The following is a 16,992-nucleotide window of genomic DNA, read 5'->3' as shown; positions in this document are numbered from 1 at the left end:
CCTCATGACGTGCAAAGACGTGTATTAAGCACACAGCATTTCAACCGGCAACAACTGTGCGTGACCACGGCTCATCATATTCTGACTTATCCTTTTTTTTTTTTTTACATTAGTCGTAGTGAGATGTGACATGTGAGGTAGCAACAGGCCCATTTTTGAAAAAGTTAACATTTACAGACATGAGGCTTTCAATCCGAACAACCAGCACGTCACTGCCATCCTCTCACATCAAAAAGTAACATACTGTATTCAATCCAGCTATGGGATGAGAGATATGGGATGTTGCTCCGGCAGTGGCCGTTGTGTAAATCAGTGAGATCACTCTGACCGTCACATGTATGGCCGCTGAGCTCAGGGCTGGGATACAAACACAAACACACAGCGGATTTACCCACAGGATAAGCAGAGTGAAGCTGTCTTTTTAAGACGAGTTTGGGATATTTCTGCTTTTGCTGCAATGTAGTAAAAAAAGAAGAAAAAAAACACAGAAAAGAATGTGGCTACTGTAAATAAAAGATAAGAGGGACTTGAACCCAAAATGTTGCAGGTACAGAGGGCTGAACTCTGCTGACTCAAAGGGTGGCCTAAAGCTTTCTTAATCCTGGAGACAAATGCATGTTGGTCAGGTTTGGCTTAGCTACATTTGCCGGAATATTTTTTTTTACGCTTTCAGAGGACGGAAGGAGCCATACGAGCACCTTAAGAAACAAACGTGAATAACAATGCAAAAATATGCAAATTCATTTGCATGTTTTTACTTCATTCAGGAAGCCAGAAAGAGAAAGAGACTATTTGCTGCAGCTGCGGCTTATGTAATGGTAGGTTTATTTTAACATTGCGAGACAAAATAAAGAATTCCAAAAATCACATAAAATAAAATTGTGTGCAATAAATATTTGATCTCTTAGCAGCAACAATTATGTCTCACACAGTCTGGTTGGATTAGTCCTTCAAGTAGTTTTTAAAGTGACTACTTTTTACAGTCAGGGTGCTCTCTGGTTTGTGGCTCTTTTGAGGTCTGGGAAACTGTCCTTGGCTTCATAACGTCCCAGACACAACCTCGAAATTGCTCTCATCTTCAAGTTATTGGGTTCTGAAAAGGGCTGAAGCTGCCCAATGGAATGATGCGTAATCACCTAAACCACTTTTTAAATATAAATGTATTAAGAATGATCAAGACATGATTGATGAGATGCCCCTCAGACTGAATCTCATTTTTTCTAGCCACAGTGGTCATTGGCGTACTGTGTTTTTTTTTATGTTTTTGGTTTTGTTAAAAGTCACCTCAAATGGAATTCTCCTCAATTAGGCACGCGCGTGGAACGTAAATCAGGTGCAGTACCGTTTTCGGCCACAACGACGTGCCATTGGGTTGGTGGCGCTCTTTAAACTTGTATTTACCACTTTTTGTTGTTTTGTAATAAATGTTGAATATTGAACTACAAATTAGTATTGGGTTTGTGATGCGTTTTATCACTTCCTAGAAAATGTTCCTCCAGCCGCCAGTGTGCTGCCTTTCCCGTTTGGTCATCTGTGCATAACCCCCCCCCCCCCTCTCCCTCTCTCTCTCTCTCTCTCTCACACACACAGGTAGGGGGCGTAGGGAGGCCGCTAGAGAGCAGCCGGTGTCTGCACAGAGTGTGCTGGCAGGAGGAAACGGATCGTGGCAGAACAGAGATGTAGTGCAGAGCTCTCTGGGACTCCCTTCGCCTGCCGCCTGTCACTCTCACCGGGGATCGTTTGTCTGCCACTACCGAGGAAATGGGAAGGAGCGGACGCATTTCTCCGCAGAGTTAACGTCGCGCTGCGTGGACGTGTCGCGTAATGCCACCGAGAGGAGCTGCCTTCGAGGGGGGAAGCGTCCATGGGAGGTTTTGTGGGAGTAGCTAGTTGCTAGCGGCTGCGCCGAGTACTTCGTAACGTCCTCGTTAAGGATGCTCCGCTGGATACGACAACAGCTGGTAAACCCACTCGCCCGACGTCACCTCTCTGCCCCCCCCGCTAGCGCCAGTTAGCCCGCACCGCCGGGCGCACGAAAAGCATTGTTCGCTTCGAGAAAAGCTGTGTAAACTTTACCCGGGTGTCATTTTGCAGGCTAACCTAGCAAATGAGTTAGCTGTTGACGGCGCGTCCCAAACACGCCTGGCGCCTCGCGCAGAGGGCAGCCAGGTGGAGGTAACGCTAGTGCTAGCTTTAGTCCCAGTTTAGCTGCTGTTATGTCAGTTCACTTAAGCTTTTAATGGGTTACGACGTCAGCGCCGGATGAAACGTCGTGACATACAGACAGACGGTTGATCCTAATGCTGGAGTTGTAAGTTGGTAGGCTGTTGAAATGCGGCTGAGAGTCGACGCTAGCTAGGTGGCTAACCGCGTAACACTTGGCGAAGTTGAGCTCACTTCTGCTAGCGTCTACTCGTCCACTTTATTACGTATTAATATGACATAACTCCGCTCTTGGCTCAACTCCTAAAACGTCAGAGACTTTTTTTAATGGTTTGTAGCAAGATTTAACGTTAGTTTGATTCAACTTTTTGATCGTATCAGTGTTTTTTCTTTTCCATTGCTCAGTATACGTCGGTATTTACTTCCTTAGATTCAAAGTCAACCGGTTCCGTGTGACTGAGGGAGCATCCTGTATCTGCCTGTGTCACCTGTTGTTTGCCTGTAAACATGGCTGTGTGGTGACGCGTCAGTCGGCCAAGCAATAAGCAGAGGAAGTTAAACAGAAATCCTCCAGTGCCCTGTTAATGAGGCGCATGGAGCCTCGGATGAAGGCGCTAAAGGGACATAGACAGGTTTGAGCCGTGCCGGAGGATTGGTGTTTAGATTAGGCTCATGCGATTATCCAATGTTTGGATAAGAACCTGCATGGACATACGGTTGTGTAAGCATGTGAGTGGGGCCTGCCCATGTGAATGAATGAATGAATGAATGAATGAATGAATGAATGAATGAATGACTGAGTGAGTGAATGAATGAGTGCATGTTATGAGATCAGTCACACATTGGTCAAAATGTTGATTTTGCCACAGCCAGGGAGTCTAAACAATGTGTCTGAGCCCCCATGTCCTGGTTCTTAAGTACTGTTCTTTAAGTTGGGGTCCGGTGACACTCGATAAGCTGTTCAGAAGAATTTACATTTTCACTTCTAGAAGTTCATTTTGGTGTCAGAGAGTTGGACTCCATAGAAATGGTAGCCTCCTGCTGATTTGAGATGGCCCCACTCGTTTGACCCGTCCCGTGAAGTTCGCAGTTAATTAAGATTTCTAATTATTAAAATGCAAGTGGCCTAATGAGAGTCCACCAGAGGGGCATTTGTCTGATCTTTATTTCTGCTGGAAAGTACAGTGATGTTTAGGAGAAAGAGGGATAACACAGTGGTTGGCTGATTAGTTTTCTGAGAGACCTTACATGTCAGTCCTGTCCTTATTTCTGCTTACTTGCTCATTTTTGAGGGAAATTAGCATGTTGACGTGGCAGCCCGGTAAGACTGAATGAATGTCCCCTTTTAGGGACAAGTTGGATGCATCGTGATTTTTCAGTTGTACGGATATATTTGTCTATTTGTTCCGTCCATTCTCTTGGTACCCCTGCAAGGGAATTTCTTCAAATTAGCCCTAAATGTCCACTTGGACTTAAAGAGGAACCGATTCAATTTAAGTGGTCAAAGGTCAAGTGTCACAGTGACACCATCTTGTTCAATTACCGTCAAAGCGATGGATCAGGAGCGGCTTGCGGGAATTTTCATCTCATACCCACTTGCTCTGGATAAATGTTCTCTATTATGTTATGAGGTAGTTGGCTGAAAACGTATTGAGACCCTCTTTACGCGACTCCCTCTCTGGCGCTGACTCGCATTGTTCAGGGCTATGCTACCCCCAGGTCACCCTGGACCTCGAAGGCTGGATGTGGGAATCAGTTACCTGTCTGCCTACAGTCAGGAGACAAAATAATAGCCTGATTTCTGCTGTGCAACAAGCCAATAGAAACATTTTGTCACATCAACCAAACTCTGGTCTTGTCCCATAGATCTATTAACTTTTAATGACCCTCAATGTAAATCGGTATTCCCCACGTCACTGCAGTGCGTTCAGAGCCATCAAGTTCTCCACATGTTTGTGGCAGTTACACACAAGGCAGTTTTGTATGAACAAGCACTTCAGCTGCTGTTGGGCAATGGTGTTAATTATTAAGCAACTGAACTGATAGTTGGTTAATATGCTTCTCATACACAGTCTGAAAGACTTATGGTACCTTACGGTAATCATGCAAAGGTGTTTTCTACCAAGTACAACATTGCCATGATCTATGTGTGGGAAGAGCTCGTTGATCAATGCCAGTGACTCAACAGCTGGTTTCTATGCATTGCTGTGGACATCCCATGTTACCCAATGTCTGTTTAAATGTGAGCAGTCTTTACAAACACTGCACACGTTGCTCAGTTTTCTGTATTCCACCGCAGCAGTGAATCCAGCGCTGTGTGTGCAGCTTCATGATTGTGAGGATGTTGCCTCTAAAGCAGCAGTAGGCGATGTTCACAGCACCTTACAATAGAAAGAAGTTGGTCCCGCTCGGTCTGCCTCGTAATCGGGGCTTCTCCTGGCCTTCTGGACGTAGCCGTGCAGGCGGAGGTATTGCAGTGGTTACAGCCATTAAGATTGATATGCCGCAGTCTGGTATAAAATGACGTATTATTTTGTCTACATGCTCAGTTGACCTTCCCCGTAGAGCTAGTATTTCTTTAAAAAGTACAAATATAGGCCGGTTTCTGTTTAAAGAATATTACAGCTAATGAAGCCCCAATATCGACTCCACCTGGAATGTTACCAACGAGACTAGACTTTCTCGTTATTTTCACACATTTTTGATCAACCCAACCATAGTGTTGGTCGTGGCGTAGTTCTTCAATAAGAAATCAGGAGCAGATGGGGAGCTCCAGAGTCAAACAGAAAGGCAGGAATTGCCCCCGGATATACATTCCTCTCTGCCTCGGTCTGTCTGTCAGTGTGCGGATGGGTGTGTTTTGCACCTACGTCATTGAACATTTGCAAAGACTGTAAGCACATTTTTTTAAATTTTTTTTTTAGAATAGCAGTCCTCACACAGGGCATTAGCAGAAAAGAATGTCACAAGTGAGCAACAAGGCAAAGTGAAAAGTGCACCCCTTGTGTTTTGGTCTCTGCAGATGAATGTATGCTGAATAGTTAACATTAGCCGATTATATCAAATAGCTCTCAGAGGTTAACCACTCCTGAATGCATTTCAGTGTTTTTTTTGTTGTGTTTTTGACTTTTAGAAACCTGGCATGACTAAGCTTATAAAACCACATCAAATTTCAATTTGAATATGTAAGGTATATCCTTGGTCTTTGTTGTGTTTCCTCTTAATGGGACCTTGCAGCTAAATAACCACAGTGCATCACCCAAATGTGACTTTGTTATGTGGTCACGGGTAAGAGAGTGTCACAAGCCTGAGGCCTTCACTGTGAGGAACATTGTGTTGCCTTGTGCCACTTAGTGTTATTTGTCATACTTTCACCCTTTCTTATTGAACATTATGTTTTGGACCAGTCGTCTATTTTAGTTAATATATGGTCCTATGGTCCTTTCCTTTGTACATTTTTCTTTCATAAACACATATATAAGCTTTGTCTAATTGGTTAAAATACAAGTTAAAAACTAATTTATCTTATAAACTATACAGGGACTTGAACCATCTGGGTTTGGATGATTGTGGTGGAAAATATAGAACGTCGATCCCCATCTCAGTCTTTTAAAGCATTAACTTTGCGTAGACGGTTTAGTGCAGGCGGCCTGCATGAGAGAACTCACGAGGAAACGGTTGTGTTGTCCAACACAACAGATACAGAAAAACTGGAGGGAGGCGGTTTACACCCCTGCTGCACAATGCACCCTCCAAGGTCAAGAAACAAAGACATCCATTGAAAGGAGTGAAACTCTGACGGGTCGCATCCTGGTGTCTCGTATGTGAGTGAAAGTGAGGCTGGGAGTCAGGATCCTATTAATTAGTTGCCAGTTGAAACCAAGCAGAAATTCTTAATATCCTCACTTTCACCATGAAGACAGGCGCTACTTCCTGCTATGGGAATTGAGTTCAACTTTAGCTGTCAATTATATAACAAACAACCCTAATACTAATAATATTGTAGTACTATTCACAAGAATATATACAATATCTAGATTGTTCCGGTCTCCTGATTCGTTATGACACCCTTGTGGATTGTAGTGTGGTCTTTAGATGCTTCTGCTTTATGCCAATTAAACGGAATGACTTAAAATCAGGTCATGATGTTACATCCCATTAGTCCCGCTAGCCCAACATCTTGTTTTATTGTTTTGTTTTTGTCCCTTTTTGTATTTACTATTCTCATCTATACTTCCTTCCCTCAGGGCGTTGACCCTCCCCATCAAAGTGACACCAGGACGGTTTATGTTGCAAACCGTTTCCCTCAGCATGGCCACTACGTCCCGCAGCGCTTTGCCGACAACAGAATCATCTCCTCCAAGGTACCTGCTATGCTGTTCATGATGAAGCCTGTATTGGTATTTTCACCATCGTATTTTCACCACAGGATTTCATGTTTGTCACTCAATATAACAGTTACCTCCTAAAAGTGTTCACATTTACTGCAGAAAAAATAATAATCTGGAGTTTTAGCATGTTGGTAGAAAGATGTGTGACAGATAACTAAGTAAAACAGACGCAATATACAGGAGAGAAATGTGCGGAGGAATTCCTCCACTGCTAGACTAAGTTATGCTAAGTTAGCTGCTAGACCAAGCAATGCTAAGCTAGCTGCTAGACCAAGCTATGCTAAGCTAGCTGCTTGACTAAGCTATGCTAAGCTAGCTGCTAGACTTGCTAGTTCAACATGTTCCACCTGGTGGAATTCTGCTTCCAAGATAATCAAATGTGTGTAGTTTTGTGTTTAAAATATAATTAACAATTAAACAACAGTGTCTAAAATACGTTTTTTAAAGTGATTACTCATTACTTGTACGATTTAGTCATTAGAATAAAAAAATAATACATTCATTAAAAACAACATTCATTAACTGCCATTAATCGACATTATTGAATTTTAAAATGTTTGATTAATTGATTTTTTTAATCTATTGACAGCCCTAATTTTAATACTGAGAAAAGTTCAGAAGTGAAAATAAGTCGTGTGGAGAGAGAACCTAAAATGTTTAGTCATTTTTCTTTGTTGTATCCGTCAGCCATGCAGTCTCAAAAAGGCTAAATAACAACTTCATCCCTCAAATATTGCTTTTAGAAACTCACTGACCCTTCTTATGCAGCCTGTGTTAGTCCTTTACCTAAATGTTTTTCTCTTTCTCTTTCAGTACACAATTTGGAATTTTGTCCCTAAGAATCTGTTCGAGCAGTTCAGAAGGATAGCCAACTTCTATTTTCTCATTATCTTCCTCGTACAGGTAATAACACGCACAAATAACACACTATTTTCTTTGGCATGGTTGTGTTTGTCACAAGTTTGTGACTAGTACCAGTAGTGAGACAAGTCTACTTGTGTTTTACAACATTACAGTCGCACATTGAGTTATTTGTGTGTCCTCACAGCCGTCCCGGGGCATTAGGCCGTCGCTAAGCATCAGTCGGTAGGGTTTGGTTTTTAAATGTTCAGCCTTCTCCTGATTTATTTGGGCCAGTGAAGTGAAGCCTGAGTAATCAACTTCACTGTCTGGGAAAAAAACTCTTTTCCACCACTCAAGTTGTCAGTGCAGCTGAAGTCAGCTTAGTCTCGAATCACTGAGTGGAGGACCTCTTTTCATCTTGACACTGTGAACGGGATACTTTCTTTTACGGACAATTTGACCATTTTTAGAAGGACTTTGATGAATTCCTCAATACTTTTTTTTCTTTTCTGAAAAGCTCCTCATTTACGTTATTTAGTGATCTGTTGGGATGGAAAGTTTGAACACAATTGGAAGGTGTAGTTACCCTTCAAGGGATCGGGTTTGACTTGTCTATACTTGGTGAACTATATATATTTGAGCCTATAAATATGGCTCATATTCTCTGTCAACTACCTGTTAGTAGATGCAGATCTTACAGTAACTACACTCTTGATGCAAGATTAAGCAACAACATGTTGAATCACTAAGAGAACAAATCACTTTGCCTCCATTGTCTCTGTTCCATGATAGCGTTTTTAAAAATGGTTTTATTTTGGGTAATTTTTGGGGTGTTCTTCAGGCAAAACAGCCTTAAATAAATTGTGATAATATGCATTCATATTGAAGCTGCTTTTCAGACTAAATGCAGTGTGTTCTGAACCAACCGTTAACCTGTAAGGGAAGTTAAATGGATTTCCTGTGTGACACATCAGCCACTACTTCTCTCTGTTGTTTTCTCTCTTAACAGGACATAACAACATTTACCACACTTTTTTCTAGTGCACTTCCAATTCATCAAAATGCCTTCAAACCCGCCTGTATATTTATCTTTCTAGTTAATGATAGACACCCCAACTTCCCCAGTAACCAGTGGCCTGCCTCTCTTCTTTGTGATCACAGTTACAGCCATAAAACAGGTGAGAGAACACAATCACATTCTGGCTTCCTCTTTGTTGTGCTGAAAATGGGGAACTTACCATACTGCATTTGACATTTGGGACTGATGGAAGTTAGATTAATCGTAGTTGACACATGCTGTTTCAGTTCATAAGTCTGAGAAAACTTCAACCATTCCAGACATTTTTTCTCCGTCGAGATGTGAAATGCATGAAAATGTGATACGGCTGCAGTTGATTCCAGTTGCTTTATTTACACACCATTAAAGGACCCTGCATTAATATCAACATGTTTTCACACCACACTTCAAGCTGTTGGTCACTTTGTCACCACTATTGATCGCTGTGATCGATTTTAAAAAGCCGACCTCTCCACAGGGCTACGAGGATTGGCTGAGACACAAAGCAGACAACGAGGTGAACGGGGCTCCGGTGTTTGTGGTTCGCAGCGGAAGTCTCGTCCAGACAAAATCAAAGAACATCAGGGTAAGGTGGCAAGATCTCTACACCCAAAGGAAAAGCTTCTCTCTTCGGTTACGATCGGGACATTACCTCGGCCAAATGTCGACACCTGTTATAGCCAGAAATCCACCAGACATACATACCGTAGAATTTAAATTTGATGCAATACAAAAATATCTTTCATTTGAACCTGAACTCCAGGAACAAACTTTTTGTGAAAACAATATAATGGCAGGTGTGCATACCTGCGTGCCAAATGAATTTGAGCACACAAAGCCGAACTGCCTCAAAGTTAACATAGGTCAAAGCAGCCTCCTCATGAGATCACTGTGGGAATGACCGTATCACTGACATGTTGTAACCCAAATATTCTCTTGTCTAGCTCTGCTTAAAACCTTGAAACACTGAGTCCGTCAGCTCGTTAGCAGGTTATTTATTACCAAGGCCGTTTGTGGCTGGTATCGTCTTCACTCCTTGTGAATCTGTGCGTGTCTGTATCCAGGTGGGGGACATAGTTCGTGTGGCTAAGGATGAGACATTCCCAGCTGACCTGGCCTTGCTGTCGTCGGATCGAGACGATGGAACCTGTCACATCACCACAGCCAGCCTGGATGGGGAAACCAACCTTAAGGTCTGTGTGTGCGAGTCTGGGAGGAACATCACAACCACAATGTATTGCCAAGCGGAAGTCAAGCTGTGGGTATTGGTGCATAGAAAAGAACCCGAGATATAGAGCAGTAAGAGGAGATGTTGTTTAAAAAATACAGCATTTCAAAATATGTAAAGGGGAAGTAAGAAGAAAGAGCAAGGCAGCAATGTGTACAAAACATGTTCTACGGGAACGTCAAAAGATTTGTGACGATATCTGCAATATTGAAGAACTTTGTGGTGCAAACCACCATAAAGTGTTATCAAGCAAATGTTGCGTTCTGTTAAAGAGTTCATACTTTTTTCCTCAAGATCTGTCAAAGTGTGACTGCCTCTCCTTCCTCGTAACACATTTACCAAACAAATGTGTGTGTTTGTGTTCATACGTGTCAGTCTGTAGCTGAGCTTGCATACCTCTGGACCCATCAGCTTTATATTTTGTGTGCTGATTTCTGAACATATGCTCTCTTGTTTGTTGGCTGCTTCGTTTGTGTACTTATTGCCCCCAGCCGTCGACCCGTGGAAAAATGTGACTCATTTTGGTGTGTGTGTGTGTGTGTGCGCGTCCTTGTTTTTGGCCTACTAGCGGTCTGAAACACCTCAGGGTACCTTTTTAAGTTGTGTTGCTGTGTACTCATCATGGAAGATTCATTTTAAATAAGTTCATGTAAATTCATTTTAATTTTTGAGAATTAGTCCGCAAATGTAGTTTGATAGACTAACGTGTGTGTCTTTCACATGACTATGCCATTCTGTGTGTGTGCCAAAAAGTCTTAAAATGACTAGTTTCAATGTTTAACATACTCTGTTTAGAAAGTCCCCCCCCCGCCCCCCCCACTCGGTCTTGCCAGAGGCGTGTTACTCATTGTCCCTCCAATGAGATTTTGGTGCTTCTGTAACAGTTTATTTATACAGCATGCTGGGTTTTTAGTGTGGGAGTCGTGTTTGTTGTATAATCTTTTAATATTTGTCTACATTTATTTGATGCTGTTCTGTAGTACAGTAGCACACGCATCTCCTGTATCCATTGTTCGAATTTGCTGAAACCAAACCTGCCATGTAGCAACAGTAGTTTTTGATCACATTCATCTGACCACATAGAGAAGACACATTTTAAAAATAAAGGGTCAGAATGTGTCTGGTGTTAGCCACCACGATTTTGGCTGCAGGTTTATCAGTAGTTGCACCATCGTGTTGCACTTCCACATTTCTGCAGAAATTATTAGCAACTTCCTCTTGTTTTTGTGCGTAAATAGGGGTTCACTTTGATCTCACCCTTCTTCTGACATTTTGCCTCCCTCGTGTTTGAGGTGCGGCCTCCTTTCCTGCAAAGCAGGCTGCGGAACAGATTGCTCCCATGCTGCACCGTCTTTAGCAAGAACACCCTTTCATTCATCGGCATTTGACTGTGTTTGTAGACTCACTACTCGGTGGCAGAGACGGCGGTGTGTCAGTCTGTGTCCCAACTGGAGGCTCTGCAGGCCGTGGTGGAGTGCCAACAACCGGATGCTGACCTGTACAGGTAATGCGTACCTACGCGATCCCCACAGCTTCGGGACGTGGACACAAAAAACAAATCCAACATCAAGTCCCATACAATAAACACATGGATCGTCCCTGGTAAAGACTCACTAGAGAATCTGAATGGAACAGTTTTGTTCTGGCCTCGTTCTTCTGGGATTCCCTGAGGAACCCTGGATATCTCCCAGATACCACTTTGTAAGCCGTATGATTAAAACATGCAACATAATCCTTGTCAAAGATCTGTTATTAAATGAGCGATGGGTTGGGATGTCTTCATCGCCTCTTCAACAACCCCTCTCTCTCATGTCTGGCTCAGCTGGCTACTTCAGGATCGATCGGTGTATTTTTAGATCATGCAATTTGTTCCGGTGGCAGTTTTCACCCCCCCCACCCTTCCCCCTCTTTTGGTTGCTGTATCCCCCGCTCTCTCAACATTTGCTGCATTCATATGCATTTGATTAAAACAGCTCCTGGGATCTTTCTGTGGTAATCTGATTTCTTAAACATCATAGTTACCAGAAATCTGCTGTCTTTAACCAGGTTTAGGCATGAAGAAATACCTTGTTGTTATTCTGCTGGAGGAACCTGATGGTATTCACTACACCAGGTTTCTCATGGTGTTATGGTCATCGGGGTTCTTGACAAATGAGGATTACTGCGGCAGCAGGGAGAGAAGGAGGCTCTGTATGTGTGGGAAACGCAAGTTGAACGGTTACATTATTGAGCGTTTCCTCCCGCTTGAACAGGCGTTTTTTTGTTAACATTTGGCCACAATCCCACAGTGAAAGAGAAGCTGTTTGCTCCAGGGGCATCAATCTGTGACAATAGGGGAGAAATGCATATAATCTCAGGTTTCACAGTGAGCACGTTAGTATAGGTGAATTCTTGCATTTACATGATTTATTTTTTCTCCAGTATTTGCTTTATATCATGGCCACTAAAAGACCTTTTTGTTTTGAACCAGGTTTGTCGGTCGGATTACGGTGACTCAAGATGAAGAGGAGATAGTCAGGTGGGACCAGACTTTTCATTAATAATTGTGTGTGTTTTAGCTGAGGGCTGACAAACAGACCCCAATAATATGAGCCTTGGGTACATGGCCTTCTGATTATTATTTTTATTATCATTAAAGAAAATGTAGCACAAAATTGAAACTATTGATTAACTATACAGAAGATGTGTGTGTGTTGAAAGTTTGTATATGACCAACTGTCTTGTGCTTACCCTGTTTTTGTGTGCCCTCACGTCAGGCCGCTGGGTCAGGAGAGTTTGCTGCTGAGAGGAGCCAGGTTGAAAAATACCAGAGAGATTTTTGGTGAGACAATACAATTGAACGTGATAACGCACTCGATTCATTCTTCATCAAGACATGAAGTTCATACACGGTATGAGCCAGCCGTGCCCATCGTCAGTGGTTGGGCGAAGTGGGCAGAGTTTGACACCCCCGCCCTAGTCAGTCCATAGGCCTGTGGTCTAACCTCTCATGAGCTCTGTTTTATACCTTAACTCACTGTGCTGTTGCAGGTGTGGCAATTTACACAGGCATGGAGTCCAAGATGGCGCTCAACTATAAGTGCAAGTCCCAGAAACGCTCTGCAGTGGAGAAGTGAGCACTCTCCGTTGTCTCCGTGTCAGCAAAATATGTCTCTTGGGATGCTGTTAATTTATAACATTCCACTTTAAAACATTTTCCCGTCTTAGGTCCATGAATACCTTTCTAATCATCTACCTTGGCATCTTGCTGTTTGAGGCCATACTCAGCACCATCTTGAAATATGCCTGGCAGGCTGAAAACAAGTGGGACGAGCCTTTCTACAACCAGAAGACTGAACAAGAGAGAAACAGCAGTCCGGTAAGTCTTGTTTGCATTGAGCATCAGAAGAATGCGTTCTTCTCGATCCTCTTTCTGTAAGTAGTGCAGGACATCAGCCCCAGAGAGGAGGTAAGGTTTTAGGCAACATTATACTTCCCTCTTCGTGCTTTTCTCTGCTTTTTCTACTACTTTCTAATAATGGTATTTTTCTTACTGCCAATAAAAGTTAATAGAGTTGGCGAAGAAAAAAAGACGAGCCCAAACTCAATCCCCACACACACACACACACACACACACACACACACACACACACACACACACACACACACACACACACACACACACACAGACTCCTTGAAGGGAGCTGGTCTCTACATTTTGTGGCAGGGCTTAAGTGAGAGGGCCATTCATGGGGACAGTCTGCCGGTCTATCAGCCTACCTGCCAACACTAATCAGTCAGAGACAACAGCACCCTCTATTTAGTACGACAGAGGGGAAACAAGCACAGCACAGTCCGCTTGCCTCTTTTCTCACTGGAGACAGAAGTAAAGCCGCAACAGATTAAAGGCTGTGTTTTTGTGTAAACTGCCGGCCCCTTTACAGTGCATGTTGGTCTTTAACGGATGATTGCATGTCTCTCATCACAACTATCGCCTCCCTACAGGGAATCTATTTGTCTTCCAACGGTCTGTGAAAAGGCTGTAAAATTACAATATCCGTTTCCAGTAGCTCCAACATTGTCATGTCATTTAACTGGCTTCTGTAGCGCTGCTGATGCTTCTTTCCAGCTCCATTCCTGTCTCATAAAGCCATTACTTCAGTAATGCAAATGAATTGCCTTGTCTGCTTTGATTCAGAAGGATCAGTCATCACACCATCTGTCTGTGTGGCTTAAGGTGCTTTCACCCCCAGCCGGCACGGGGAGTACATCCTACGTTGGGCCTTTTTTCAGACTGTGCAATGGTCCTTACAGAAACCTGGAGGTCTCTGCAGCAGACACAGTGCTGTTGACTGTTGTAAGGGTTGCCAGGGCGCCCCACTGTTTGGGGGGTGAGTGGTGCTTATAATCCAGATGCTGGATGTGGTTTCTCCCAGCCTCACCACCAGTGAAATCAATCAGGAAATAATTAAGTTTCATTGATCTGGTTAAAGCCATGTAACCATGGTAACTCAAATTGACGCTAGTTGCTCATGATATAACCTAAAAGAAGCATTTAGGTCTTGCATAAACCTTTCCCTTTCTTGCAAAAAAGTTGTGTGAAACGCAGGCAATGCCATTCATCTAGACGGCTGTCTCCCCAGCAACGTTGTCTCGTTCCTCCTAAGGAGCCCCGATGCCGTACAAGTCATGTGATATCTCCAGCGGGTTATGGGTTTACTTTGGTAAACCTCTAAAGGGAGGGATGCCGATCAGATGCCCGAACCAACCTCTGCTGGCACCCACACAACGCAAAGGAGCAAGCGGCTCTTATTGCTCTTAATCGCCCTATTGCTTTAAAAGGAGCGCATTTTGGGCTCTGGCATCCACGACATGATTATTTCAGTCACAACCAATAGCTCATGACCATAGTGAGATGTAGATGGACAGGTAGATCTTTTTGCCTTATGGCTCAGCTCCCTCTTGTTCACAAAGGTCTGGTGCAACACCCCTAAAACAACAGCTGATGGCCTGTATTTCTAAACAGTTCTAACTGTTTACATTTGCTACAGTTGACATTGATTTATCTTGCTCTCCGGATTCACTGCTTGTTTTTATTCTTGTTGCCATGCTCCTCTTGTGTCTCGTTTTAATAACATTTAACCTCTTCCCTCTTTAGATCTTGAAGTTCATCTCAGACTTCTTGGCGTTTCTGGTCCTGTATAACTTCATCATCCCCATCTCGCTTTACGTCACTGTGGAGATGCAGAAGTTCCTGGGTTCCTTTTTTATTGGCTGGGATTTAGACCTTTACCACGAGGAGAGCAACCAGAAAGCTCAGGTCAACACCTCTGACCTCAATGAGGAGCTGGGACAGGTGAGGTACACAAGTGCGGGAACACCATGGAAAGAGTTATGATATCACGTAGTATGATTTATATAGTGGTCATTGTTTTGCAATAAATGTTGCTATTTGGATATATAACATAATTCACTCTCAATTCAATTGGTTGTTTTTAAGTAACATAAGGAACTATAGGTCATTCTCATTGGATGATTGAACTCTGCCTCGCCTGTGGTGCTCATCAACTCAAGGCTCCACTTATTATGTGTGCATATTTGTGTCTGTTTCCTAGGTGGAGTATGTCTTTACGGATAAGACGGGAACGCTAACTGAAAACGAGATGCACTTCCGCGAGTGTTCAATCAACGGAGTCAAGTACCGGGAAGTTAACGGCAAACTGGTACCGGAGGGAATGAATGACGACTCGCCAGATGGTTGTACGCCTCAACTGGTAAATCTCATTACATTACATTTTCTTCAGGAAGATGCTAACAGGCAAGCCCTATCGCATATGGGTTAATTAAACAGTTTAGGGAGGATTTTTGCCTCCGGCCTTTTGTGTAATCAACAATGAATAATTGGATTAATGAAATTTGATTTTAGGTTGTCAACCACGTGTGAATAAAATGTGCAAACACACCGCACAGTCACCAGTGCTTCCCCTAAAATCAACCTAAATGACTCTGAACTTGTCTGTGTCAGAGTAAAGATTTTTTTTTTCTTTCTTCCCCCTCCATCCAGATTGGTGAGGAGTTGTTATTTCTCAAGGCGGTGTCGCTGTGTCACACAGTTCAGATCAGCTATGACCAGCCAGACAGCCTCGGCGGGGGAGGAGACCCGTTCTCCCATGCGAACGGTTTCTCCTCCAATAACATGGAATACTACGCCTCTTCGCCGGACGAGAAAGCTTTAGTAGAGGCCGCAAAGAGGTACGGTTACATTAGCGCTCGGTCGCCATCCATGAAGGTGTAAAACAAATTGGTGACCGAACCCGTGTTTAGAGTCTTTCGAGTTGTTGTTGCACTTTTCATGAAGACCGGTCCCATGGGAGCCTGACGGGAGTGCTGTAGCTATACATTTTAAGATTTAAAGGACAAATTTAAATTATGCCAAACTTTAATTGAATCTTCAGTTTTTAAAGTTGATCATGTCCATTTTCCAAAGAGCTTTAGCTTTCAACTACTGTCTGTTTTTTTTTCCCTCAGAATTGGAGTGGCCTTCACTCGGTGCAGTGGAGAGACGATGGAGATCAGAACATTCGGAAAGTCAGAGAAGTATGTATGACCCTTTTGATGTGATGAACGACGACATCTTGACTGCAGACAGAGAAAAGGTTGTGAGGGCTGAGTCCAAAGTTGGCGTCTCTTTCCTTCCACAGGTATAAATTGCTCCATTTGTTAGAGTTTGATGCTGATCGCAGGAGGATGAGCGTCATACTGCAAACTCCCTCAGGTAACTGATTTTAGCATTATTGACAAAATGTCACAAAACAGTAACCAACAATACACTTTATTACATTGATCATGTGGTCAAACTTAAGACTGGAGATTTAAACAAAAAAAATCTGTTCATGTTCTATACAAAATCAGACTTTATTTGTTTGTTTTTTTCTAAGGTGGCAAAGTGCTGTTCACCAAGGGCGCAGAGTCGGCCGTCTTACCTTTCACTACCAGCGGTGAGATAGAAAAGACCAGACTTCACGTGGACGAGTTTGCCTTGGTGAGATTCTATTTTTTTATTACAAAACTCTATTAAGGTTGGTGTAATGTCTCAATAGGTTCTCTAGCTGCACAAACCAATACTGCTCTCTCATATCCATCAAGTGGGTGTTTTTCAACTGGCATCACCTTTGTTGCTGAAAATTGTCTATGGATGTGCAGACAATCTGCAGTTAGAGGAGACGCTGCTTTGTTTGCTTCATTTAAGACGTTACACATATAGTATTCCTTTGTAGATTATTGTAGTTCAGTTCTTGGTGAGTCACAAACGTTGTCTTTTCAATATTCAT

General features: G+C 43.0%; 1 protein-coding gene across 6 annotated transcripts in view; it reads left to right on the top strand.

Annotated features, from left to right (window-relative positions):
- The first annotated feature begins 1,591 nt into the window (after window positions 1-1,591).
- Window positions 1,592-16,992, top strand: part of atp11b (ATPase phospholipid transporting 11B) — a 34,661-nt gene continuing 19,260 nt past the window's right edge. For all 6 annotated transcript variants that reach the window (XR_005120112.2, XR_005120113.2, XM_037468982.2 and 3 more), the window contains exons 1-17: window positions 1,592-1,961; window positions 6,411-6,527; window positions 7,368-7,457; window positions 8,495-8,575; window positions 8,933-9,040; window positions 9,519-9,647; window positions 11,083-11,186; window positions 12,153-12,200; window positions 12,439-12,503; window positions 12,713-12,794; window positions 12,890-13,040; window positions 14,820-15,017; window positions 15,277-15,435; window positions 15,726-15,913; window positions 16,190-16,258; window positions 16,363-16,436; window positions 16,600-16,703. Coding sequence is in view for 4 of the 6 variants with exons in the window: in XM_037468982.2 (XP_037324879.2) it covers window positions 1,935-1,961; window positions 6,411-6,527; window positions 7,368-7,457; window positions 8,495-8,575; window positions 8,933-9,040; window positions 9,519-9,647; window positions 11,083-11,186; window positions 12,153-12,200; window positions 12,439-12,503; window positions 12,713-12,794; window positions 12,890-13,040; window positions 14,820-15,017; window positions 15,277-15,435; window positions 15,726-15,913; window positions 16,190-16,258; window positions 16,363-16,436; window positions 16,600-16,703 (1,794 nt within the window). In the remaining 2 variants the exon portion in view is untranslated. The remainder of the gene's footprint in view (window positions 1,962-6,410; window positions 6,528-7,367; window positions 7,458-8,494; window positions 8,576-8,932; window positions 9,041-9,518; window positions 9,648-11,082; window positions 11,187-12,152; window positions 12,201-12,438; window positions 12,504-12,712; window positions 12,795-12,889; window positions 13,041-14,819; window positions 15,018-15,276; window positions 15,436-15,725; window positions 15,914-16,189; window positions 16,259-16,362; window positions 16,437-16,599; window positions 16,704-16,992) is intronic.

This window comes from Pungitius pungitius, chromosome 7, assembly GCF_949316345.1.
Source record: "Pungitius pungitius chromosome 7, fPunPun2.1, whole genome shotgun sequence".
Lineage (NCBI taxonomy): Eukaryota > Metazoa > Chordata > Actinopteri > Perciformes > Gasterosteidae > Pungitius > Pungitius pungitius.
The sequence above is the reverse complement of the archived record's forward strand: the minus strand, read 5'-3'. Positions and strand labels throughout refer to the sequence as shown.